This window comes from Grammomys surdaster, unplaced genomic scaffold (genome assembly GCF_004785775.1).
Source record: "Grammomys surdaster isolate TR1022 unplaced genomic scaffold, NIH_TR_1.0 126391, whole genome shotgun sequence".
Taxonomy (NCBI): Eukaryota; Metazoa; Chordata; class Mammalia; order Rodentia; family Muridae; genus Grammomys; species Grammomys surdaster.
The window spans coordinates 4,853,324-4,879,082 of NW_021621185.1; the positions used below are offsets into that span (position 1 = coordinate 4,853,324).

The 25,759-nt window shown below is 41.1% G+C and overlaps 1 protein-coding gene across 1 annotated transcript in view; it reads right to left on the minus strand.

Moving 5' to 3' along the window:
- Positions 1 to 25,759, minus strand: part of Adgrv1 (adhesion G protein-coupled receptor V1) — a 543,344-nt gene that overhangs the window by 72,589 nt on the left and 444,996 nt on the right. The window contains exon 86 of the mRNA XM_028760109.1: positions 10,522 to 10,679. Coding sequence (XP_028615942.1) covers positions 10,522 to 10,679 — 158 coding nt within the window. The remainder of the gene's footprint in view (positions 1 to 10,521; positions 10,680 to 25,759) is intronic.

Consider the following 25,759-nt stretch of genomic DNA (forward strand, 5'->3'; position numbering starts at 1 on the left):
GAATTTTCACATATGCCAGCTTCTGTTGTGTAAACCTTGTTCCTTAATGTAAAACTATTAGTTGAATAAACTTTCTTACCACCTGTGGCTGGGCAGAAGAGATATATAGGCAGGACTGGAAGTCTCGAGATTGCGGTCTGATGCAGGGACCAGGGAGGAAGAGGAAGAAGGAAGAAGGAAGAAGGAAGAAGGAAGAAGGAAAAAAATCACTGTGGGGTAGGTGAATCATGAGGGCATGACCATGGGGACCTGCTATTGGTGTAGTAGCAGCCCAGCTAAAACAAGGCAAGGGATATCTCAGGGTTTCTGACAGGGAAGTAGATAGAATAGCACCGATGGTTGATATCTTTCCAGCTCTGGTACTTTAAGGCTTATTACAAATATGTTTTGTGTCTTTTATTTGAGAACTAAAAAAATCAAAGGTGGGATAAAACCCCTAATAATATTTTCCAAAAAAATTGCAATTGTATATTGGCTGTTATTAAATTAACAAGAAGAAATAAATTTCAACCTGTTAGTATATTCTAGTGAGTTTATTAAACACTTACTGATGTTGGCATTTTATCAATCAAACATTCTCATAAAATAGGCTAGTAGCATAACAGCTGTATCAACTAGGAGGTAGTAAGAAAAAACTGGGTGTTTCAGTAATTGAGATAGAGGGAGAGGTCTTATTAGAAATAAAAGTGAAGTAGCAGATGCAAAAAGAAGTTTCCTCCCCAGACAGAGCTATTTATTTAACAGTCTGGCAAGCTAAGAACGGGTAAGATTCTGCACAGAGCCTTACCAACCTAAGACAGAAGTGCGTTGCTTTTAATAATGCATATTCCATGATGGGTAAGGAAAGCATTCTTGTCAGAACAACCTCAGACAGGCTCAATCTGGTTTATGCAATAAAAAAGGGAAAAATGTGGAGAGCTTTGGAGCTGCCTGGCAGGAATCTGACATTGGTCAAGGACAAGGAAAAGGGCTGCCTAGAAGGAATCTTGCAGGCAGGATTCTGACATTAGGCTAGAACAAAGAAGTAACCTCAGACAGAAATCTAAATCCTAGGCTAGAACAAAAAAGTACTTACAGTCAGGAACCTAAAACCTAAGCCAGAACAAAAAAGTAGACTTCAGGCATGAAAATGACTTTGGGCTAAGACAGGGAAGTCCTAGTAGGTTCAGATATTTTGGTCATCCTGATAAGCCCTTAGAAATAGTGATCACAGGAGTGATCATGGGACTCTGTCTCTTGTCTTGCATGTTCTTTGACTATCTGGATGTATTGTCTTGCTTGTTCTTGACTATTAGCATCTATTGTATTGCTAGTTCCTCAACCCAGAACTGACCTTAATACTTGCATGTAATTTAAATGATATAAAAGCAAAAAAGTAGGAGGAGGGATAGGATAAGGGATTAATGGGGTGGGGTAGGGAAAGGGGATAATATCAAAAATGTAAAAATCAAATAAATAAAAAAAAGAATTTTCCAACCAAGTTTCCCTCAACCTCTTCTGGGGAACAGGATCTAATGATCATTTTTATGAATATCTTCTAAAATTTAGGCTTATGTATTGAGATTATCAGGGAAAGTTTGATAAAAAAATATGCTAAGGGGGTCAGTATAGGTGCTGGCAGCCATGGTGACTTGTAGGGCAAGTGGAACTGTGTCATCAGCTAAAAACTGGGAAGGCAGAGCCAATTCAGAAACTCCAGTAATTCTCATATCTGAGAACGGTAGGCATTCTTCTAGTTTCCACTCTGTTCCTGTCTTAGAGCACATGACCTAGGATTGTGATCACTAGTCATGTAGCATAGAGCACAGTGTTCTCCATGCTAATGAGGTATCTAGATGGTTCACTCTGAGAGTTTAGCCAATAAGTTTCCCTTCCCAGACATGCTTTTCTGCAAAAGGAATCTCTGGTCGACCATGAGTAAGTTGTATGCATTCATTTTCCACTATGAATAAACAGTTTGGACAAGTAAGGACTGTTTCCCTCATCAAGAACTACAGAGTAGGGATGCCTTCATCATACAGAGCTGTCTCCCACAGAAAACCCCTCTGTGTTCTGGGCACTCACCCCTGAGCTAAGCCGATTTCCCCTCCTCCCAGCCACAGGCTCATCGTTGCCCCCCCTCATCCTCAACTCCTTACAGTTCTGAGTTTCTGGGAGTTTTAAAGCCCCAAACTTGGCCTTGGCCTGTGTTGTTTCTCACCTGGGCTGGGCTCGGGTCCCCATCTTAGGCTGCATTCTGCCACCCCTGAGCAGTGTCAGATTTCTACAAGCCTGGTACCTGAGGGTGAAATGTAGCCTAGTGCCTCCATGTTTTGTCTGCCCAAGTGGTATTCACACATACCATTGGTGAGGCAGACCATGGACCTACAGTGGCTCTGCAGAGTTTGTACACCACCAGTGGTTCTCATTCTAATTCCATTCTAGTGTTGCCTGTATTTTCCTGTCTGACTAGAGAAGCAAGAGAATTTGTTTTTTTGTAAACTCTGAGACAAAAGCTCTCCCTACAACTAACTTCTGAGCATAGTGCCTAGCATATGATGAATCTTAATGGTAGAGCACTTGATGACCATGAAGTAGACAAGGACCTCAGAAACTCACACCTGTCACATAGGCAGGCATCATCCATTAACTATTATTGCATGCTTTATGAAATCTGCCTCACTAGGAGATAAGTTTGTTTGGTTATTTGTAACAAGCTACCCCTGTCAGTCATCAGTGAGTGAGTGAGTGTGTAAGAAATAAAAACATACCTTGAGGCTAAGGCATTTAGGAATAAGCTGAGGGTGAAGGTAAGGAGTGGGGACTGGGCCTAGGAAGCGTTGGGGAAGGACTAAACACTTCCTGTGGAGCTCTCAAAACACTAAAAAAAAAAAAATCATTTAATTCTTAATAAAAGGATATCCAGGAACTGTGAGTTCTAGAAAGACCTCCCCCAGCCCCCTTTCTTCTTTGGTTACATGTATAAATCAGGGTTTTGGAAAGAATTTTCAACTCCTAACTCTTTGATTTTATTCTGTAATTTTCATGTGGACAAGCAAAGGCATGGGGGAATTCCTGAGGTGATTGTGCTAGGAAGTTTTGCTGGTTTATTTACAGTGCTGAGGAATTAACCCCAGGGACATTGACTACAACTGAGATATAACCCCAATCCTGGTCTAAGAGTTTTCAGTGATTAATCCCAAGTTCAAAAGACAAGACAAACAAAAGAATAAAGAAGGAAGGAAGCATTAACTCCACATTGTAGCTTGAGTTTAAAGATTTCTGACTTGAATCTCTGAAGACTGAGGTCCTAGAGGAGTATCCATAATGCTTCCTAAGACATCTGGGATTTTCCCCACTGCCGATGTGGCAAAGTTGAGCTGAGCTTGCAAAGACTTGAGTGAGGAGGTGTTTGCTGTGCAGTGAGGAGGTATTCACTGTGCAGTGAGGAGGTGTTGGCTGTGCAGTGAGGAGGTATTCACTGTGCAGTGAGGAGGTGTTGGCTGTACAGTGAATGGTGGGGTTTTCCTTGGGTCTCCGGGCACTGTGTTTTCATTTTCTTTTCTGCAGTAAAACTGGGAGGAGACTGCAAACCGAATCTGCTGCCAAAACCACGTGAAACCTGTTGTGTTGCTCACACTGGAGCTCAGGTGAGCAAGTAGTACTGGTCCAGGTAAGATAACTCTCTTTTGGCTTTAACTCAAGCTACACTGTTTGAGTTTTAAAAAAAATCAAATGGTATTTTTTTGCAATTTGACTTATATACCATGAATGTTTCTGCAAGCCAAACTTAAAACAATAAACAGTACATAATTTTGAAGTGAGAAACATGAGACTTCTTGATTTAGATGTTCCAACTATTTGTAACAAAGCAACACAAACCTCAGTCACTTGAAATTGTGATTTGTGCAAATATGGAGACAAAATGTGGGACAGAAACTGAAGGAGGGGTTGTCTGGAGACTGTTCTACCGGTGTATCCATCCCATGTGTAGTCACCAAAGATAGACACTCATGTGGATGCCAGGAAGTGCATGCTGACAGGAGCCTGATATAACTGTCTCCTTAGAGGTCTTCCAGAGCCTGACATATACAGAGGTGGATACTCACAGCTAACCATTGAACTGATCATGAGGTTCCCAATGGAAGAGTTAGAGAGAAGACTGTAGGAGCTGAAAGGGTTTGTGGCCCCATGGGAAGAGCGACAATACCAACCAACCAGAGTACCCAGGGTCTAAACCACCAGCCTGGGAGCACATAAGGAGGGATCCATGGCTCCATCTGTATATGTAGGGGAGGATGGCCTTGTCCGGCATAGGTGGGAGAGGAGGTCCTTGGTCCTTCGAAGGCTGGATGCCCTAGTGTGGGGGAATTTGAGGGTGGGGAGGTGGGAGTTGGAGGGTGGGTGGGGGCACATCCTCATAGAAGCAGGAGGAAGGGGATGGGATAGGAAGTTCCTGAGTTGGGGAGAAATGGGGAAAGGGGATAATATCTGAAATCTAAATAAAACATCCAATTTAAAAAAAAACTGAAACTGTGACTTGCCACAGTCCTACAGCTGCCTGTGGCAGGTTTCTGCTCTGCTCTGTGTGGCTGGATCCTACAGGGTGGTTTCTTCACATATCCAGAACCAGGGCTCAGATACCCTATCCCAACCCCCAAACACTACAGGGTGACTAAACATGTCTCTCCACATGTCTGACCCTCACTGGCTAGCTTGATCTTTCTATTGGTGTGGTCATCTCAGGAAAACAGAATGAACATGGTGGCTCTTCTCTAAGATAAAGACAGCTAAAAGTGTTAGTCCTCCGACAAGCTAGACCCATTGTGACACAGCCTCATTTCCATGTGATTGTGTGAGCAAAACCAAAGCCAACCCTGACTTATGGAGGGGAAGAAGAACCTAGCCCTGAATGTGAAAAGGAGCACCCACGTCCAAAAGAGAGAAACAGTCAGTCAGTCAGTCAGTCAGCTTGTACAGGGTAGTATGGAGATATTTCATTTCTTAGAAGCTATTTCTTTATTCTCATATTCGTTTGGATTTCAGTGAGTTTTCTAGAACTCCATTTGAATCATTTTAAATGTTAGTAATTTAAAAAGTCACTTAACAGAGACGGATGCTCTCAGCCAACCATTGGACTGAGCACACGGTACCCAATGGAGGAGTTAGAGAAAGGACTGAAGAAGCTGAAGGGGTTTGCAACTCCATAAGAAGAACAATAATATCAACCAACCAGACCCCCCCCCCCCAAAGCTCCCAGGGATAAACCACCAACCAAAGAATACACATGGAGGGACTCATGGCTCTGGGTGCTTATGTAGCAGAGGATGGCCTTGTTGGCATCAATAGGAGAAGATGCCCTTGGTTCCATGAAGGCTCAATGCCGCAGCATAGGGGATGCGAGGGCTGGGAGGGGAGGTGGGAGTGGGTGGTTGGGTGGGGGAACACCCTCATAGAAGCAGAGGGAGGGGGATGGGATAGGGGGCCCCTGGGGGGGACCAGGAAAGGGGATAACAATCGAAATATAAATAAAGAAAATATCCAATTAGAAAAAAAAGGAAAAAATCACTTAACTTTAAGCTGTCATAAAAATGTTTTACATTCATCCTAAGTTTTCAATGATTTCTTTGAGAGTGTGGAACATTATCTTACCGAGTATTGTTAACTCTAAGGATAACAAGAATGAGCCATACAAGGGCTAGAATGTTCTGCCATAATGATGCTCTCACTCAAGCCTGGCCATTACCATACCAGGGAATTCTAAAGCAGAGTCTCCTGGTTCATGGCCAGTTGGATCAAGCTACCTTCCATCCAGGCACCAAGCATAACTGCGCTTGGCCTCTGAGATCAGACGATAGCAGGTGTGTCCTGGATGGTGTGACCCTAGACTCCAGTCACCTCTCCAATTTTGTATGTAGATTGAAACCTATGTAGAGTTTTACAACAGAAGGACTCATAGTCACCTACTTCCTCTTTTCCTTCCAATTAATTTTCTTTCTCTGGTCCATGAATCTTTCATCACGTAAGAACTAGCTGATGAGTCAGAAAGGAGTCAGCAGCTTTAAAAATAAGTCTGAAAGGAGAGACCAGCTTATTGTTGCCCAAGATCAAACCTGAACCTGAAAATTATAGGCTTCATTTGAAATGCTGTTAGAAACACTGAAATGGTTTGTGATACCTTTATGACTCATTCTTGAACACCCACAGAAGGGAGGAGAAAGCTGAGGAGTCTCACAGAGAGCCTTGGACCTTCAGGAGTCAGATTAACAGAAGTCAACTATGGGCCCCCAAGGTCATGTTGTGAGGCTCTTCTAGGCCTGCTTAGCCAGAAAGCTATAGAAGATGGCTACCTACAGTTCACGGGTACGTCACTTCCTGAGAGCTCCTGGTTCCTTTCCTTTAGAGTTCACCAGTTTACTTGAATGCTGCTTGAAACTAAGGATGTCAGAAGAAAACAAGTCACTCAAAATATAAGATTCAAGGATTCTCATTGATACTAAATTCAGTAGGGACATATACATGTTGGGGAAGTTGCCCTTTTGTCAGGCATGTGGATTCTGGGAAGGGAGTAATTTGGAGAACAATTTTAAGGACTGTGGAAGATCCTAGGCCAAATGAAATGATGTAACCCTTTTCAGTAATTCAAGTATGTCTGACTCTGGTATTAACTATATCTGCTCAACTGTTTTAATGAAGGGGAAATATAATAAAACTCTAAGCTGTCTGAGTTATCTTGGGAGGAAGCCATGCCTTTGCATGTTAGAACTACAGCAAGCTATTCTGGCCCTTTGGAGAGTGCTTAGACCACACCCCGGCTCCAGCTCCCAGTGTCCACGAGGGTGTGAAAGCCCCAACTGCTCAGAGAAAGAGAAGATGGTTCCAGATTTTGTGCTGTCTTTAAACTTAGGTTTTCAGTAAACAGCACATTTGCTCACACTATAGATTCTCAAGTCCTAAGTGGGAGTTTTCTGCTTACAGTAACAGTACCAGAAGCAAAGAAAAGTTTCTCACAAGCCAGGTTTCCAAAATCCCAATACACACATGTTCAAAACGTTCTTAGAATTTTGATAGTACTCTCAGCTCACACAAACAGATTTCATGTGTATTTATACTGATTCCAGAAATTTCTGAAGCTTTATCTCTTCAAATTGTGCTGTTTGTGGTTCCTCTGATTCCTTTTTTCTGTTGGAAGCTCTCTATTCTTATACCCTTAACCTCATTTTAATTTTCTCTCCTTTTTAATGCTTCCTTTGTGATTTGCCAGCTTTCTTTTGGACTCTGTTCATCAGCTACCTATCTCCTCTCTAATGTGTTCAGAGTTTACCTCAATATTCATACAGTTAACATTTTTTAGCAGTATACTTGTTATTATTCCTGAAATAGGTCACATTTGTATCCTATTTCTATGTATCCATATATCTATTTATCTATATATCCATATATGTATCTATGTATGTATCTATGTATGTATCTATGCATGTATGTATGTATGTATCTATCTATCTATCTATCTATCTATCTATCTATCTATCTATCTATCTATCTATCTATCATCTGTCTATCATCTACCTTGTTACCTATCAATCATGTTTAAGTACTCTCACAAATATGCCATTCTTCACATCAGAAGATACAAGTGAATAAGTTATCCCCTCCAGGGTGTCTAGTCTTAGGATTCAACTCCGCCTCATGAAAACAGACAATGAGTAAACAAACAGATCTGGGTTATTTATTTAAAACAAACAATAAACCTTATATTTAAAAACAGAGTAAGTAGGTTGCTGTGATTCTAATAACTTAGAGGTTGAGACAGAAGGATCATCTGAGACTGACAGAAACCTGGGCAACACTGTGGAGATTCCCCCACTCAAACAAATAAAGAAAACAAACACCAGATAGGTTACTGTAGCCAATGTGGAAAGCAGTTTTTCAGATTTGATAGTTAAATGCAGTCACCTTATGGGAAAGGCAAGTCTTCTATGTACATACTTAAGAGGAATCAATATACTCATCCACGTCAAAACCTACACATGTATGTTCAAGTAAGTGATGTTTATATTAGCTCCAAAGAGAAAACAACCCAAATGACCCTCAATGATGCAAAGATTTAATGGACTCCTTATGGTGGACTGTTGTCTGGCAGTAAAAAAAAAATATCAGGATAATAAAATGTCTGTGTCATGATGTGGGTGAACTTTGAGCACATTATGCTGAGCTATGAAGCCAGGCATGCAAAACCACATGTTCTAGGATCCAACTGTATGAAGTATTCAGAGCAGGCCTGAAGACAGAAAGGAGAGGAGGTAGGTCCATGTTCCCTGGTGCTCAGGAGAGTGGAGAATGTGGAGTGACGACTGACTAGTGTGAGGCTTCCCGTGGGGTACTGGAGATGTTCTCAAGTTAGATTATGGTGAGGTTCCACAACTATGTAAACATGTTACTTCTCCACAGAGTCGATGGGCTAAACAGAGGAACTTTATGCTATATAAACTGCATCTCAATAAAGCTCTATACAACAGATAGAGCAGCAAGGACTTTGCCGAGTGGCTTGCAGGGTACAGCATGCTCTTCACTTTGTTCTACTTCTCAGGGTCTTCAACTCACTCACTTCAATCTCTTACAGGCCTCTGAGTTGGGTCAGATTCACCATTTAGTTTGTTACATTTTAAGGTTTATGCTTGTTAGTTTTCCTTCAGCTTCAAATTGTAGATAAAATTGAATAGAAAACATTTCTTTCTTTATCTGTCAGCCTTTACCATTGGAATGGTTTTGTTGTTGTCTTCCCTAAAAGCCCTGTAGCTTTCTGAGCCCTCAGGGAGCAGTTTGATACTGTGGTCCTTCTTTTCCCATGGGGATGTTATAGCTACATAGACATTGGCTCTAACCCTGATGAGCTTGGCCTTGGTATTTTATGTGATGTGACTGCATTTTTGGGTTGGTCTATTTCTTTTGATCAAAGCTGAAGCCATTACTGCAGCTCTTCCAAGCTTCTGCCATGAATGACCTATTGTCCACCTCTTCCTGGCGTGGGTTAGAGCCTTACAGGTTCTACTTTACCACCAGAGCAGATGACAGTTTGCAGTCACAATTTTTTTTTGTCTCAAGAAATATTGAGGATTTGTCTCAGATGACCATTTTATGCTTCTGCTCTGTCTGCTCCATAGAGAAACATTACTCTTATTTTTAATATGCTTTTGTTAATATGTTATCTTTAGCTACTATCTATATTTGAAGAGGGTAGAAAGGTAATAAAACACTAATTTTCAGTGCCACTTTAATTAGATATTTTAAAGGTCAGTGCATCCTTTAGCAAGAAGATTTGAGCTGTGTATTAAACATAACAGCATTTGACTACAATCAATCACACATTGAGTGAAAATGCTCCAGGTTCTAAGAAAAAAACAGGACATCTACATTGAATATTACCTTCGTATTAATGAATTTACAGCTACTGTGACTACAAATACTTCTCTGTACACATTATTATACCAAATGAGAGATGGGGAACAGCTGGCAAGGTACCAAGACCCTACAGCTGCTTGAAGAAACACACAAGAGTAGACTTCTCAACCATCCATAAATAATGCTTTTGTACCCTGATCCAGTTTACAGATGAGAAAGCTGTGTCATGTCACATGTACCTTTTAAGTGACAGTATCTACTAAGTAGTGCATTAGACACGAGTTGAGAGACTTCATGGGTGGTATCTTGCTTAAATTCTGACAAGCTGGGAAATGTGATTAATTCCATCAAGATGACCACTCATTTGATTTAGATTTGTAGAAGCTGAATAAAGGAAAGATCACTGGCCTATGAGATATCCCTTTTCTAGTTCAAGTCACCCCTCAATTTCTCCAGTGCTTAAGTGACAATTTCTGTCCGTAAGTGTACAGTTATTGTTCCTAGTTAAGGAAATTCCTAGGAAACTCTATTCTAAGCACAACAGAAAGAGAATCCAATCATAAAAAGTGGTACTGAGCATGATTCAAAGGGAAAAAATGAGCCACAGTGGAAGCCAACTTGAGCTGGAAAGATTTGCACTGTTAAGTAAGCAGACATGTGTAGCCACTTATGAGGCTGTCTGATTACACATGTTTTAAAACATCTGTCCACACAAACAGAAAGCCACATGCAAAATCCAGCACTCCCAAGCCCACAGAGGTTCGCTTGACTCTGATGGCTCAGAATCTACAGGAAGTGTAGTGAGTTCCCAGGTTGAATGCAGGCTGTTATTACTGAAGTTGGGGAAAGCCTGGGAAATGATTCCCGAAGCCAGTGACTCACTGGCCTGGATGGTGACACCTTAAGCACAGGCCCTGAAGGAGGGGGTCTGCCAGGAAGTTCCAAGCAAAAGACACCAGAAAGCTTAGTTTAATGCTGAACTACATGCTGAAAGCTGAACCTAACTTCATCCTTTCATTTCCTTTAGAAACACAATAAAACAAAACAACAAAACTCCCCAAACCAAAAATTATCCATGGCATTTCCCCGCTGGGGAAGTAAGTACCCATCTCTAAAATGCAAAAATAGGTTGTTCCAAACCTGCTGCGTTTGATCGTCCTCTGAAGACATCGTCATAAGCTTTCCACTGCGGCTTCAGCTGGTAGGCATGAATGAACACCACAAATACCACCACGAGGCACATTAGAGGAAGAAGAGCAGCCGTGAACAGAGCAGCATAGATGTTTGGGATGAAGCATCTGAAAGAGAGGAGGCAAGCAATAACTAAGACAAGCGCAACATCAAGATGTGTGTGTGCGTGTGTGTGTGTGTGAGTGTGTGTATGTGTGTGCATGCTTGCATGTGTGTGCCTACAGTAGAAGTCAATTATGAAAATTTTCTGAATTAGTTTACTAAACACATTTTTTTCTTAAATCACCATTTCTAGACTTAAGAAAAAGCATTTCATTATCTTGTTTTCACTAGCTCCATCTTCCTAAACATCCCCTGGAGAGCATGCTGGGATATGAAGGCTAGGGGAAAGGAAGGTGGCTCAGTGGAAAAGTACTTTCTGTGAAGGCATGTAGGCCAATCTGTGATCCACAACACACACATAAAAGCTAGATTTGTGCTTATATCCCAGTCCTGGAGAAGAGACAGACACATCCCAGGGCTTACTGGCCAGGAAGCCTAGCCAAATTGGTAAGCTATAAGCCAACAAGAGACCCTGTCTCAACACAGAAGATGTGGAGGCCATGGGGAACATGGCTTAAGGACGGCCACTGTTCTCCACATATGAACACACACATACATGAACACACACATGCATGCACATACACTGTTTATCACAAATTTGAGGATTCTCGACCCTGGGATTGACGCTATCTTAGTTTTGCTGTGACACAGTTTCCTCTGAGCTGAAAATTCATCTTGGAGGGAAACTTCTTGAGACATTGAGAGTGTCTCGCTCTTATTTTCCCCCAACTTCCTTTGTTAGTTTGATAGATAACATTTGTAAGTCTACATTATATTGTAGTCATAATAAACTCTGAAGAAAGAACAAGGAAGTATGTTTACAAGAAAATCTCAAAATATCATGCCAATTCGCATATGGGGAACACAAATTGGACTTGGTATATTTGCGGAGGGCACAAAGGTGGGAGGGTGGACCTGGGAGGAATGGGAAGCCAGCATGATCAGGGTGTATTGTGTCAAATTCCCAAATAACCAATAAAAATATTGTATTGGAAAAACAACAAATAAACAAACAAAAATACAAAACTAGATAGTTGACTAAGCACTTATCCTTACAACTGGGGAAAAAATTTAAACGAAGAAGCTGGAGAGATGTTTCAACAGCTGGAAGAATGTACCATGCTACAGAGAACCCAAGTTTGGTTCTGAGTATCCTCATTGGGCTGCTCACAACGACCTGTCACAGTAGCGCCAGAGTGTCCTATGTTCTTTTCTGTAGACATCTACACTCCACTTTTTTTTTGCTCAACTTGACACAAGCTAATGTTACCTGAGAGAGGAACCTCCCATGAGACAGTGACTCCAAACTGCTCATAGGCAAGTCTGGAGGAATTTTTTTTGATTAATTAATGACCGATATGGCTCTGCAGGTGGCCTTGGATTGAAGAAGAAAGCAGGCCCCAAGCATCCTGCGAGCCAAGACAGTGAGCTCGTGCTTATGTGGTCTAGGCTTCAGTTCCTGCATCTGTGTTCCTGCCTTGAGTTCCTCTCCTGACTTCCATTCATGAAGGGCTCTAACTTGTAAGGTGAAATAAGCCCTTTCCTTCCCGAGTTGCTTATGATCATGGTAGTTTTACAACAGCAATAGAAAACATACTATGCTCCCTCCCCCTACATACACACACATAGAGACACACATACACACACACAATTAAAATAAAAATAAATCCTTAAAATGAATAATAATAAAGTTTAAACAACATTGTTAAGTGTCTTAGTCAAATGAACATCTGATAGATGTTCATTTGATGTAAACAAATCACATTTTAAGATATGCTTCAAAACATTCTGCATTTGCAGAAGAATGTCAGACCGATGAATTTTCTTGTTTTAGAATTTAATTTGGATGAAAAAAAGTCATAATCCTTCTGTATCTAGCTTTATAAAGTCAGGCCTAGACAAGGTCAAAGACCTATGATTAAATAAAACAAGCAAACATTAATGGTTTGATACTAAACATGTTTCTGTACTAAAAGCAGTGGTTTTGTTGTCTTTTGATTTTTTTAGATTATATATAATATAAAATTATAAAACACATGTATATATTTTATTGGCTATTACATTTCCCCTCCCTAGAAACTCCCTATTCCGTCCCCCTCCTTTTTTCTGCTTTTATACCATTTTAATCAGATGCAAATATTAAGGTCAGTTCTAGGTTGAGGAACTCCAATTCAACAGGGCTTCCAACAAGTAGCAGCTATATTTTACTTGAATGACAGATCGTAGATGTAGAACTCAGATCCTGATGAAGAATGAGGAGACACATGGATGATGATACACAAGAGCCCCACTGTCTTACGTTTTACTTGAAAACTGTCATCACTGTTGAATTTAGGAATATGTATTGAATCTATTGTGGTTTGAGCTACGTGTATAATAACAAATAAATAAAATATAATAATAATAGCAGAGTACCATGACGTTAGTAGATGGTGAACATGGGCCAACACCCACACTCCCTGGGAGCAACCAATAGTCAGGTTCAGCCCTCTATTTGCAGAATTTCCTAATCCATGGAAACTGAGCCCTAGACAGCAAAGAATATCATGGTTCATTGGTCCACAGGCAAAGTGGACCTCCAGAAGGTCAGAGATAACTGGGCATTGTGACTTAACATCTGAGAAGGAGAAAAAACATCAACTGCCACTGCTTCAAGACATCTCTTATGCTGGTCCCCTTCCTTGCATGATTTTGCTGTGATGGTTCACTCAGCTAACGGGAAAAAGGCACTACCCTAAAGTTTTCCTTTTCAGTGCTTCAGAACCTTATCCTACATGACCTGTCATGAGTGGCAGGCTGCTGAGAGTGCCCACATTTGCCACCCACACAGCCAATGTGGGCCTGGATTTTTGAGGAGGAGTGCTTTGCTGCTCTGACTGGCTACTCCTCCTGCTGTCCATTCTAGCTGTGGTCTGCAGTATTTCAAGTCCCTTCCCTTTGCAAACAATTGTCCAGCTGAGCAAACACTATGCACCTCCCTCCAACAAAAACAAGGATTTGCCTCCTGAACTACTGATTAGAGAATCCAGCAATACTCCTCACACACAGCAAGGGGTCCCCTCTGGGCTCCTAGTTAGGCACAAACCACACCCAAACACCCATTTGCACAGAGATATCCTTTATTTAGTAGAGAGAAAAGTTAAAGTGATTGTTCTCTGACTCAGGCAGAAAAACAGCAGCCCACGACCTTGCCGGTGTGATTTTTAAGAAGAGAAAATGGGGAAGTCTGTATTACAATGGGCTAGGATGCAGTGGTATATTTTGATTGGACATGTTAAGATGAACTAAAGGGGGCTTTTGATTCTAGACTTTTGATATAATACTTTGATGGCTGAACCTTGGTAGTCAGCCTCAGGAGGAGGAAGTGGCCAAATAAGGAAATAGACCTTGGTGGATAGCTTTAAGTACATAATCTAAGTTTTAAACAAGGCAGAGAAAGGGACAGAGAAAAGGACAAGGCCTGCCACAGACACGTTTGCCATGTCTGAACTGGCCAGAGTTCCTTCAAGGGCTATAAGAGTAAATCCCATGGGCAAATGGCAGATAGAACCTCCTGGGATTCAGCCTTTGAGAGGCGTTTGAAGACGCTAAGTCACTGCATATTCTGAATTATAACACAGTCTCAATTTCTTGTCTAATGTCTTATTTAACCTAAAAAAAAGTATTCTTCTAATAGTCTAGCAATAGGATTTTTACTGGGGTATAAGGAAACTTGTGACATATATTTTTATAAAAGGCCATATATTTAAAAATGAACTATGTCTTATTCTTTCTAAAAATAGTCTAGCCAATCACAATTTCTTCCCCTTCCAACTAAATAACTAAATCCTGGTAGCTCTGAGTATTTGGTCCCATGAAAGGGATATGAAGCAGTAGGAAACTTGTGTCATGGCAGACTATTCGGTGAACTAAGCTAGGAGCAAATTCTGGACGAAAAGGAATGGAAGGCTCAGGAGACAGAGAGTCGAGTACACACGTCAGGGCAGCGGACTAACACGCTGGCAACCACGCTTTAAGAGATCTGGCAGAAACTAGGAAATTAGATGAAGGCCATGTGGGTTTCCTTTCTTAAAAAGGATTAGCAAAACATGTTTTTAAAAAATTTCCAACTCACCAGCTTCAAAGGACTCTGGTGTCTCCCCCTGGGGCATTGGGCACTCTTCTGTGTTTTTACAATCACATAACATTTTGGTTTTCCCTTTTAAACTTTGATAGTTTCCCCCCTCTTATTATTAGACAGTGCTAATGTTTCTTGTCAGACTCCACTCTCTCCTCTATTTTTAACCGAATGTAACATGTAAACCCATCTCATTATTCTCAGATTTTCCTCTCCCAAGTTCCCCCTTAGCATTCACAGAGCCTGAGATCACTTTCTGGTTTAGCGAGGCTGTCACCACCATCAGGAGCTCTTTACCCTCTCCGAACCATTTTCCCATGTGCCACCTGACTCAGCTTTCACAAACATGGATGTGTGTGGTGCAGGTATTCCACTTTGTTTCTGTCTGTGGGAAGTCAGCTGCTGCAGGGGCTCAGAAGCAGCAGCAGCTCAGAGACACACTGCTTAGAGTCACTGACCTTTCTGGGAGGGGCACAGGGAACTCACTGTACTGACGACTGTGGTTTGAGCTCATCTAAATTATACTTTAAAGAACAAGCTGACCCTGGTGGGCTGGGAAACTTGAAGACATCCAACTGGCTGACATCTGGGTCACAGCTGGGTCACATAGGTAATGAGACAGGATGGAGGAAATGTAAGAGCCATAAGTGTCCAACGCCTAAGTACTCAGCATCTCAGCGATGCTCACAAGCTCGTGTGCCCATCTCCTGTGGTAGCTTTCCTCAGCACATCTTTAGAGATGGCATCCGTAGCAAAAGGCACACTTGTCTCCACCAACTCTGTCTTCTGAACACATAAATTCACTTAGTATATTTGGAAAGTAACGGAGATGAGCTGTCTTATTCTGTAAATTCATGGGACGTGTAATCAATCCAGAATATGGATATTCAAAATTTGATAAGGATAAATAGGTATCCTTATTGAAAACTGTTCTGCTTTGTATAGAAAATTAAGTATATCTGTTATTGGATTAATCAGATGGGAATAAAGATGTTATCTACAATGTTGATAAATGCATATCATTTGTAAATAAAATCTAAGTCAATACTAATGTTCTCAACATTTCTTTGCATTCGTGGCCAACTTATTTTCTTTCCAAGTATGATGATTTTATTTTACATACATTTTTATTCCACTGTGGATTTATGCATGTAGAGATGCTAAAATTCATGTGGATGTACACATTCCCCAAATCATCAGGAGTGACAAGGAAAAAGGATAAATAATAAAAATACAATGAATGCATTGCCTATTTATTTTATCCTGTTTTTAGCCCTTAAAAAAGGAATATATTTATGAAGGCTTAGAGTTAGGGGAAACAATATTTTAGATTTAAATGACTGTATAGCAAGAAAATATGTTATTCTGAATTTCTATTGCAAAGCATACAGTAACTTTCATAATCAACTTAATTCTAAAATGCATTTTAGTTAATATTTAAGCTTTACTTATTTGGAGTGGTTTTGTTTGTTTGCTTTTGTGTATTGTGTTTTTGAGACAGGATTTCTCTAAGATCTGACAGACCTAGAACTCAGTATGCAGACAAGCCTGGCCTTGAACTCACAGAGATCCATCTGCCATTGCCTCCTGAATGATGGGATTAAAGTCACTATGTTTGTCCCTTGGGGTTTCTGTGAGGCAGGGTATGACTCAGGGTAAACCCCACTGGTTTGATACTCAGTGCGGCCCTAGGCTGTTTGCTAGTGTGTGATCGTCCTCCCCCGGACTCCTCAGTGCTGCAACTGCATGAGCATAGCCCCACAACTTGCATAAAGCTTAACCTTTAAACCACAGTAGTCTTAGGATTAAATTGCAGCTGAGCCTTACAAAGTGGAATGTCTCATTGGGATAGTTTGTGGACTTAGGAGGCAGAGAAGAACAAAGCAGAGTATCTTCCTATACTGAAATATTTGCACAAGTGAGATTATCTTAAATGCTAGTTGGCCTCATGTTTGCGATATTTGGAAAGATCAAGGAAAGAAAGATAAGCATGTATGTAATAGAATTGCCCTCACCAGTCTCAATAATAAATCAAAATACATTTACACAGATAGTTACACTGATGGGTGATAGGCTTGAAGCATGAACAGGTTAGAAGTAGTTGATAAAACCAGTCTGAAAGCTATGATGCTCTACAAGGCGTTTCTCAAAACACTTAGCTTTGAGCTGCTGTTCTCTGAATGGAATGACATGTACATATCAGATGGTCAGAGCTTGCCAACCTCGCTCCAGGTAGTTTCCAGTGAATCAGGCCCCTTGAGAATTCATCAGGAAAAAGGTCAAGCTGACTTCTTACTTTTGCACGAACTAATGCTCTATGTTCTCTCATAAAAGCAAACAACTTGGAACTGGAAAATGTCATTGTCCTAGATCATTCAAAGGTGCTCTGCTGTTATCTCTTTTTACCAGGCTCCAGAATAATCATGATACTTTCTTGTGTCTGATAATGGTAAAATGATAGTCTTTGTAACTTAGTAAAAAAGATTCATAGTGGTAACTGTGAGAACACAACATTAATGTTACAAATCTCTACCCACCTCTTATATCTATCATTATCTATTTATCATCTATCTATCATCATTTATCCATCTATCATCTGTCCAATTATCTATCTTTCTACCCATCTGTCATCTATCTCTATCATTATCCCCCCTCTCTCTCATTTGTCTGTCTGTCTATCCATCCATACATCTATCATAGCTTCTTCACCCCGTCTGATTTCAGGGGAAGTCTGTGGATACTGAGCCTCTACATTTGATATTCGCACAGCTTTACTGAAGCTAAGTACACAACACATGGGCAGGATATAGTAGTTTCTGATCTCCACAAGTGCAATGACTTTTGCAGTTTTAAATTTTTAAACCCATTTTATGCAGGTTCTGTTTCATTGGCTTCATTAGCCAGTAGTGTCCAAGTGTTGCCAGCGTTCGCCAATTCTTGTCTCTTTCTTCTTGAAACAGTTGCTAAATGGAGCTGGATGATATGCCATCATCGTTCTGATTTTTCCTGATAATTACTAATGTTGGCTAGCTTCCCAAACACACACTAGCCCTTTGCATGTTTGCTTTTTTTTAAATGTCTTCTTTTAGAAATGTCTATTCACATTTTTAAAAAGATAATTTTATACCTAGATGATGAAATTTGACTATCACCTCGGCTGTCACATATTCTAGCTATTAGTCCTTGTTGGATGAACAAGTCTGAAATTATTTCCTTCCACTTAGTAGGGTGTTTTCTGACTGTGCTCTCCTTTGCTGGGTGGGAGCTTTTCAGCCATTCTTGCAGCAGTTTCTTATATTGGGGCTTTATATTTAAGACTTCTTGCTGTTTCAGTTGATTTTCTTCACTCAGATCAGGGACTGGGATGTGATACAGTGTGTGGATATACTGTTTCCCTAAAACCAGAAATTGGATCTCTTGATCTTAGATCAAAAATTTATATTCTTACAGTAAGGGAGTACTCTAAAATGCTATGAAACTCTCTCAATATTTGAATATCTTAGAAATGTCAAAGAGTTTAAATATGGATTAGAATACCTAGCACATCTGCCATGTGTTAGTTTCAGAAAGCAACAGTGAAACTAAACGTGAAGAGGATGGAGGCTGAAGTTTGATTCAATCTTTGGGAAATTACTAGTGTTGAGGGAGAAGCAACACATTTTATGCTTCCTGAAGCCTGGATCCCCAAAAGACTGAATCATACAGATACAGAATGACACTAAAAAGTCCCAGAAATGAACCCTCACACCTATGGTCACTTGATCTTTGACAAAGAAACTAAAACCATCCAGTGGAAAAAAGACAGAATATTCAACAAATGGTGCTGACTTAAGTGGAGGTCGGCATGTAGAAGAATGCAAATCGATCCATTCTTATCTTCTTGTACAAAGCTTAAGTCCAAGTGGATCAAAAACTTCGACATAAAACCAGATACACTGAATCTAATAGAAGAGAAAGTGGGAAAGAGCCTCAAACACATGGGTACAAGGGAAAATTTCCTGAACAGAACACCAATGGCATATGTTCTAAGATCAACAATCGACACATGGGACCTCATAAAATTGAAAAGCTTCTGTAAGGCAAAGGACACTGTCAATAGGACAAAACAGCAACCAATAGATTGCGAAAAGATCTTTACCAATCCCACATCTGATAGAGGGCTACTATCCAATATATACAAAGAATTTAAGAAGTTAGACTCCAGACAACCAAATAACCCTATAAAAAAATGGAGGTACAGAGCTAAACAGAGAATTCTCAACTGAGGAATCTTGAATGGCTAAGAAACACTTAAAGAAATGTTCAGCATCCTTAGTCATCAGGGAAAAGCAAATCAAAACAACCCAGAGATTCTACCTCACACCAGTCAGAATGACTAAGATAGTGACAGCACATGCTGGCTAGGATATGGAGAAAGAGGAACACTCCTCCATTATTGGTGGGATTGCAAGCTGGTACAACCACTCTGGAAATCAGTCTGGTGGTTCCTCAGAAAATTGGAAATAGTATTACCTGAGGATCGAGCTATACCACTCCTGGGCATATACCCAGAAGATGCTCCAACATATAACGAGATCCTATGCTGTACTATGTTCATAGCAGCCTTATTTATAATAGCCAGAAGCTGGAAACAAACCATATGTCCTGCAACAGAGGAATGGATACAGAAAATGTGATACATTTACACAATGGAGTACTACTCAGCCATTAAAAACAACGCCTTCATGAAATTCACAGGTGAATAAATGGAATTAGAAAATATCATCCTGAGTGAGGTAACACAGTCACAAAAGAACACACATGTTATGCACTCACTGATAAGTGGATATTAGGAAAAAAGCTCTGAATACTCATAATGCAACTTACAGAAGGTCAAGAAAAGGAAGACCAAAGTGTGGATGCCTCAGTCCTGCTTAGAGGGGAGAACAAAATAATCATGAGAGGTAGAGGGTAGGCAGGACTTGGGAGGAAGAGAAGAAGTGGAGAGGAAAAAAAGGGGGAGGCAGGATCAAGTGTGGGAGGAGGTGGGAGAGATGTACAGAGGGTCAGGAAATTGAACAGAGGTGTGTAGCAATGGGGGATGAGGAACTGAGGGTAAACAACAGAAAGTCCCAGATGCCAGGAAAGCAAGAGGCTCCCAGGGCCCGACAGAGATGACATTAGCTGAAATACCCAACAAAGGTGAGAGAGAACCTGTAGAGATCATATCCAGTGGTTAGGCAAGGCATCCAGCTGAAGGATGGGGCAGCCATCCACCTTTCTCAAAATTTTAACCCACAATTGTTCCTGTCTAAAGGAAATACAGGGACATACAAAGAGTGGAGTAGGGACTTAAGGAAAGGCTATTCAAAGACCACCCCACCTGGGAATCCATCCCATATACAGTCACCAAACCCAGACACTATTGCTGATGCCAAGAAGGACTTGTTAATAGGACCCCTATGCAGACATCCCCTGAGAGACTTGGCAAGAGCCTTACTAATGTGGATGCGGATGCATGCAGCCAACCATTGGACTGAGGAGGGGCCCCAGTGGAGGACTTAGGGGAAGAGCTGAAGGAGCTGAAGGGTTTGCAACTCCATAGGAAGAAGAACAATATCAACCAACCAGAGGCCCCCCCCCCCAACTCTCAGGGACTAAACCACCAATCCCAACCAAAGAGTACACATAGAGGGACCCATGGCTCCAGCTGCATATGTAGCAGAGGATGGCTTTGTCTGGCATCAAAGGGAGGGGAGGCTCTTGGTCCTGTGAAGGCTTGAAGCCCCAGAGTAGTGGAATGCCAGGGTGGTGGCCTGGGAGTGGGCGGGTGGGTGAGGGAGCACCCTCGTGGAAGAAGGGGTAGGGTGGAGAATTTCAGAGGGGAAACTGGGAAAAGGGATAGATAACATTTGAAATGTAAATAAGTAAAATAAGCAATAAAATATTAAAAATAAATAAAAGTCCCAAGATACAGAGCTTAAATGAGCAATACCATACAGAGAGACAGATGCCAGTGATCTCCCTTCTCTTCATCTATAGGCAGGGAAGATCTTGCTGTTGGGGATGAATTTTCTCAAAATGCAAGATTAAGAGAATAGAATTGTCGACCTGATAGGCATATAGTGAGAGCAAAATTAATTGATTCAAGAGACAGACTTCAATCCATACCATAGGTCCTTCATAAACACGAATATGGTCTTTATTTCTATTTCTGAGTAAGATGAAATATTTTTATATGGACTAGAATTGAGCATAATGGGGAAAAAGGTATTAAACTGTGTCAAGGGGATTATCTGTCATGTTTGCTTGTATATCAGGGGAAGTAGAAATCTTTGGATTTGCTGGAAAAATAGTCTTTTCAGCTGACCAAGGCAGGCTTCCTGAGTCAGAGCTTGAGACCCTCAAGGCTTCATACTCTCACTCTTGAATTCCTCGATCCAGACACCATCAGAAGCTCCACCCAAGTCACTCATACAAATAAGATCATCTGCCTGTGTCCAGAGCACCTCTGCTACAGGGGGAAGGGTTAGGGTCTCCCCTTGCTGCTTTCCATATGACTCAAGGGTTTCTACAAAACCTGTTTTGAAACCTGTTTTCAATTTGAGGGGCAGGGACATTTATTGAGCATAGAAAGGGGCGAGTCCAACACACCATGATCAGATCAACATGCTGACTATGTTGCCTGGCTCAGGAATATCAGCAGCCTTGGACCCAGCTCCCAGTCCCCCAACTTTTCTAGTGAATTGAGCTGCTTGGCTACCATACCTGACACGATTTATCATCCTGCAGTCCTCTAGTCCGAGGAGGACAAAAAGGTGATTGAGAGAAGGGCTGGTTTCTTGAAGAGTGCTTTAGGAACGGGTGACTGCTGGGTAATTCTCAGCATGTACTATCAGTAAACTGCCAGAAGTTCCTATCCCTCTGAGCTCTCCACTCAAAAAAAAAAAAAATCACAGACTCTTATAACTGGCTCACCTTTTGCTTCATAAGTAACAAATGTACCCACAGGTAAGTGTTGTTCTCATCCCTCATCAAGGAACCTTTTCTTTGCAACATATAGAGACTACTACAGAAACTATAATCATTAAAATACAGAGTTGGTTGTGGAGCCCCACATGGATGTATCTATAAAACACTCCCACACTTAAAGCTCAGGAGACATTTTGGAAGAAGGGCAGAGAGATTATAAAAGCCTGGGAGTCTGGGGATTTGGCTATGAGTTTGCATCTCCAGTAACACCAGAAGCTAAACCTGTAAAGTATCAACCAGCATTACCATTGAACATGAGCTAAAGAAAGATTACACTAGCGAGCCAGCCAGACTGCATGGGGAAAGGAAGTCTTACCCCTCCACAAAGAACTATACCCTGCTTAGTAAACCTGGGAATGGGAGAGGTTGTCCATCACAGAGAAGGACACACCATTTAGCTGTCTAGTGCCAAATGGTCAGCCCCAAAATATACATACATGTAACATTACACTGACTGAACAGGTTATATTTAGAAATACATACAAATGCATATGTGCATGTAGTAACGATGACGAAAGAGCCCATGAATTTGAATGGGAGCATAGAGGTTTAAGGAAAGGTTTAGGGGAGGAAGGAGTAAGGAAGAAATGTTGTAATGAATGAAATGAAAATTTCAAAAACAAACAAATGAACAAGGTAAGATTCCCTGAAGCTTATCCAGTACCTTGTTTCTAAACTCCCAGGCCAGTGCTACACTGAGGCTCCGGAGAATAAGACTCCATGGTAAAAGCAACTGACAGGGTCCATATTCTACTGATAACCCAAAATCCCTTTAAAAGGACTGCTCGTTCCACATATTTTACTTCACTTTGTGAATCCTCAGGGGTTATCAGATACAATAAATCATATGATAAAACCCTCAACATGGTGTGCCTCCAAGGTCAGGCCTCAGGATTAATGACCGCGATCAGACCATGCTTTCTCCTCCCATCAAGCAGGGTTTACTGACACACTGCATATTTGTAAAATAAAACTCACACAAAACCATGCGTTCTATTTGGTTAAAGATAAAAATGAAGGCGAAAAGGAACAGTGATCCCAAACATTCTACTACCTGTAAAGTCCCTCCCACTGATGCTTTACCCACCCCACATGGCCTTAGTCAATGGCCTATTTTATGAGGGATTTGTTTTTGTCAACAGGATATTCCTGTTATTTCCAAGTCCTGTAGTTTCAATACCAGGACTCGGGGGCCGTGAACTGTAACGAGAGCATGAGAGAAGCATTAATTTCCAAACATCCTCATGAACACATGATTAAAACACAAATGGTTAAAGATCTACTTTAAAATCAAAGGATGGTTCAGATGAACTCTCTCTCTTCTTTAAATAATGTACCGTGATCTAATATTAATTAAATCACACTTGCTGAAGTTCTCACTTGAGGCAAACTCCTGAATCTTATACACGCCCTTTGGGAGGATGCCATGCTTTTGTAAGTTATGAAATCTCCCGTGATGTCAGGGCGGACCTTCCTAACGCATTGCCTGGATATGCATGGGAAGGGCCAGAAAGCTGATGTCTTTGGTATCTAATCTTTGCTTGAAAATTCTGATGTGTGCCTTGCTTAACAGAGGCTAACCCAACTGCTTTCACTTATGGGTAGAAAGACACACAAACTGACACTGCCCTAGGCATTCTGAATTAATGCCAGAAAGCCACAACTCTGTCACAAAATGATAGAAAGAAAGCAGAGTCTTACAAATGTGAACTGTGAAGCAGACAGGCCTACGCTTAAACACCGCCTACTGTTTAGTAGCTGTGTGACCACTGGGAGAACTACTGATCTGAGCCTATGAGCGTTGTCTGGATAATGTAAGTTGTTTTGTATAATTATGGGGGAAAGAATATGTGAACTGATCAGAGAGTATAGGAAGAATGTGAGAGCCAGAGGCAGTGGATGGTGACAAAGGAGCAGGGTCCTCTGGGCACAGTAGAACAGCTGTTCATATGGACTCACATGGGGCATCATGACACCACTGGACTTGTGCATGTCGAGCCAAACCAGATTCAAGCATGGAGAGGGAAGATAGCCATGCAGTTCTACACCTATTCACAGAACTATTGGCAACTGTAGCTGCTAAGAGAGGAAGGGTCTACTTTCACTACAGTTGTAGCCTTTGATAAGTCAACTGTGCTCCAGTAGAAGGTCACACATCCAAGGATATTTGGACAGCAAAAATTGATGTTGATGGGGGAAAAATATAAGGATGCCAAGTACTATGAGAAAGGACTGTGTGGATCTTGGAGGAGCTGAGGGAGGGACGGAGAGTATGATCAAGTTATATAAAGTTTTGAAAGGAAGTGTCATCTAAAGTGTTAGCACAGCGTACTATGTTTAATGAAGAATCACTGGATAAGCACAAAATAAACTTATGCAAAGATAAAATGATTATCATAGTGCTAACACATGGAAAAGACAAGATAGATGGTAACTTTCATGTGTTTTAGGAGGTCGCAATATTAGGAAGGTTGAGAGAAGCCTAGAACTCTCTAGGGAATAGGAAGTGGGCTCTCTTAGACAAGCAGTCTACTAATACTTTGAATTCCCAGGCTCTAAAAGTATGAGAATGAATATTTATTGCTCACATAACCCAGACTATATTTAGCCATAGTAGCTCAATCTAACAAAGTCTATTTCCTTTCATGTTGTTTCAACATCTGGACAAAAGCCACTACATCTTTGTGATATTGTCTTCTTTTACTTTTCTCTTCAGCAAAGAGGTATTGAATCTTTCTTTGGTTTCTTTATTATTTACGTAAATTTCTAAGGCTCATCAAGACTTTATAAAGATATAGACCAAACATAAAATAAGAGGATGAAGCAAACATGGAACCAGAAGTGGGTGCCCAATGCCAAATGCATACCACATCCACCTCAGCATGCTCACGCGAGCAGGCCCCTCCCTTCATGGTGACACACAATTCTTTTCAATGTGAGAGAACTGTGTTTCCTGTCAGATACACTGGGCAATGCTCTTAATTTCCTACAAGTGTACCATGTAGTCTGACAGGTTACTACCTACTCATTTAGTATGCATTCAGTAAACATATAGAAGCATTCTAATTGCTATTTTCTATGTGTATAGAGCTGGGTAAGATATACTTTGTGGCCTGTAGAATATGAGCATTTGTGTATAATGTGTAAGGTATGGTAGCCAGGCTACCTAAGGTACCATGAGAACACCCAAAGGAATGAGGGGGCTATTGCGTACGGAGAAAGTAGATGGTGAAATCCAACTTTCCAAGGGAAGAACGGCATAGAATTGAGAAGACATCTGTTCCTTTAACAGTCTGATGAAAATGAATTGGACAGTCTTGGGGTGCTATGTTCCCTTTCCCAGACAATGACAAAGGAAGCTCAGTGGTGAACAACAACAAAATCAGTTTTGTTTCCTGTCATTTCAGGAATCATGTGGTATGCACTTTAAAAGGGAAGCAGGGCTTAAGATTTTCAGGAAGATAATATAATTATGATTAATTGTTGTTCCTCTGGGACCATTAAACTTTCAAGGCCAAAGATTTGTGTATATGTGTACTGAGATTGGAGGCAGAGGTCAGCATTAATAAACACACAGAATTAAAATGCATGCCAGATTGGCCAAAAGATAAGAGGACTATATAGTTCACTGATTTTAGAAAGAGTGCCTGGAAAGAAAGGCGCATCACTCCCCAGTGCAATCTGGATGAAGCCAGGTAATCATGGAGACAAATCACCAAACAAGGATTTCAAAAGTGTCCAGACAATTAAGGGATCACAGCTATATCAGGAAGCAGGCAGTTACTGAGCCAATATTTCCTCCCAGGATCCTTCAACCCAATGAGGAAAAGATGAGATACAAATCATAGATCAAAACTGACAGGAAGAGCTCAGGATGCACAGAAGGAAGCTAGCTCACCTCACCTCTACTGCCCTTCATTACCCTTTAATGAATCCAACTTACCAACCTAAGAAATC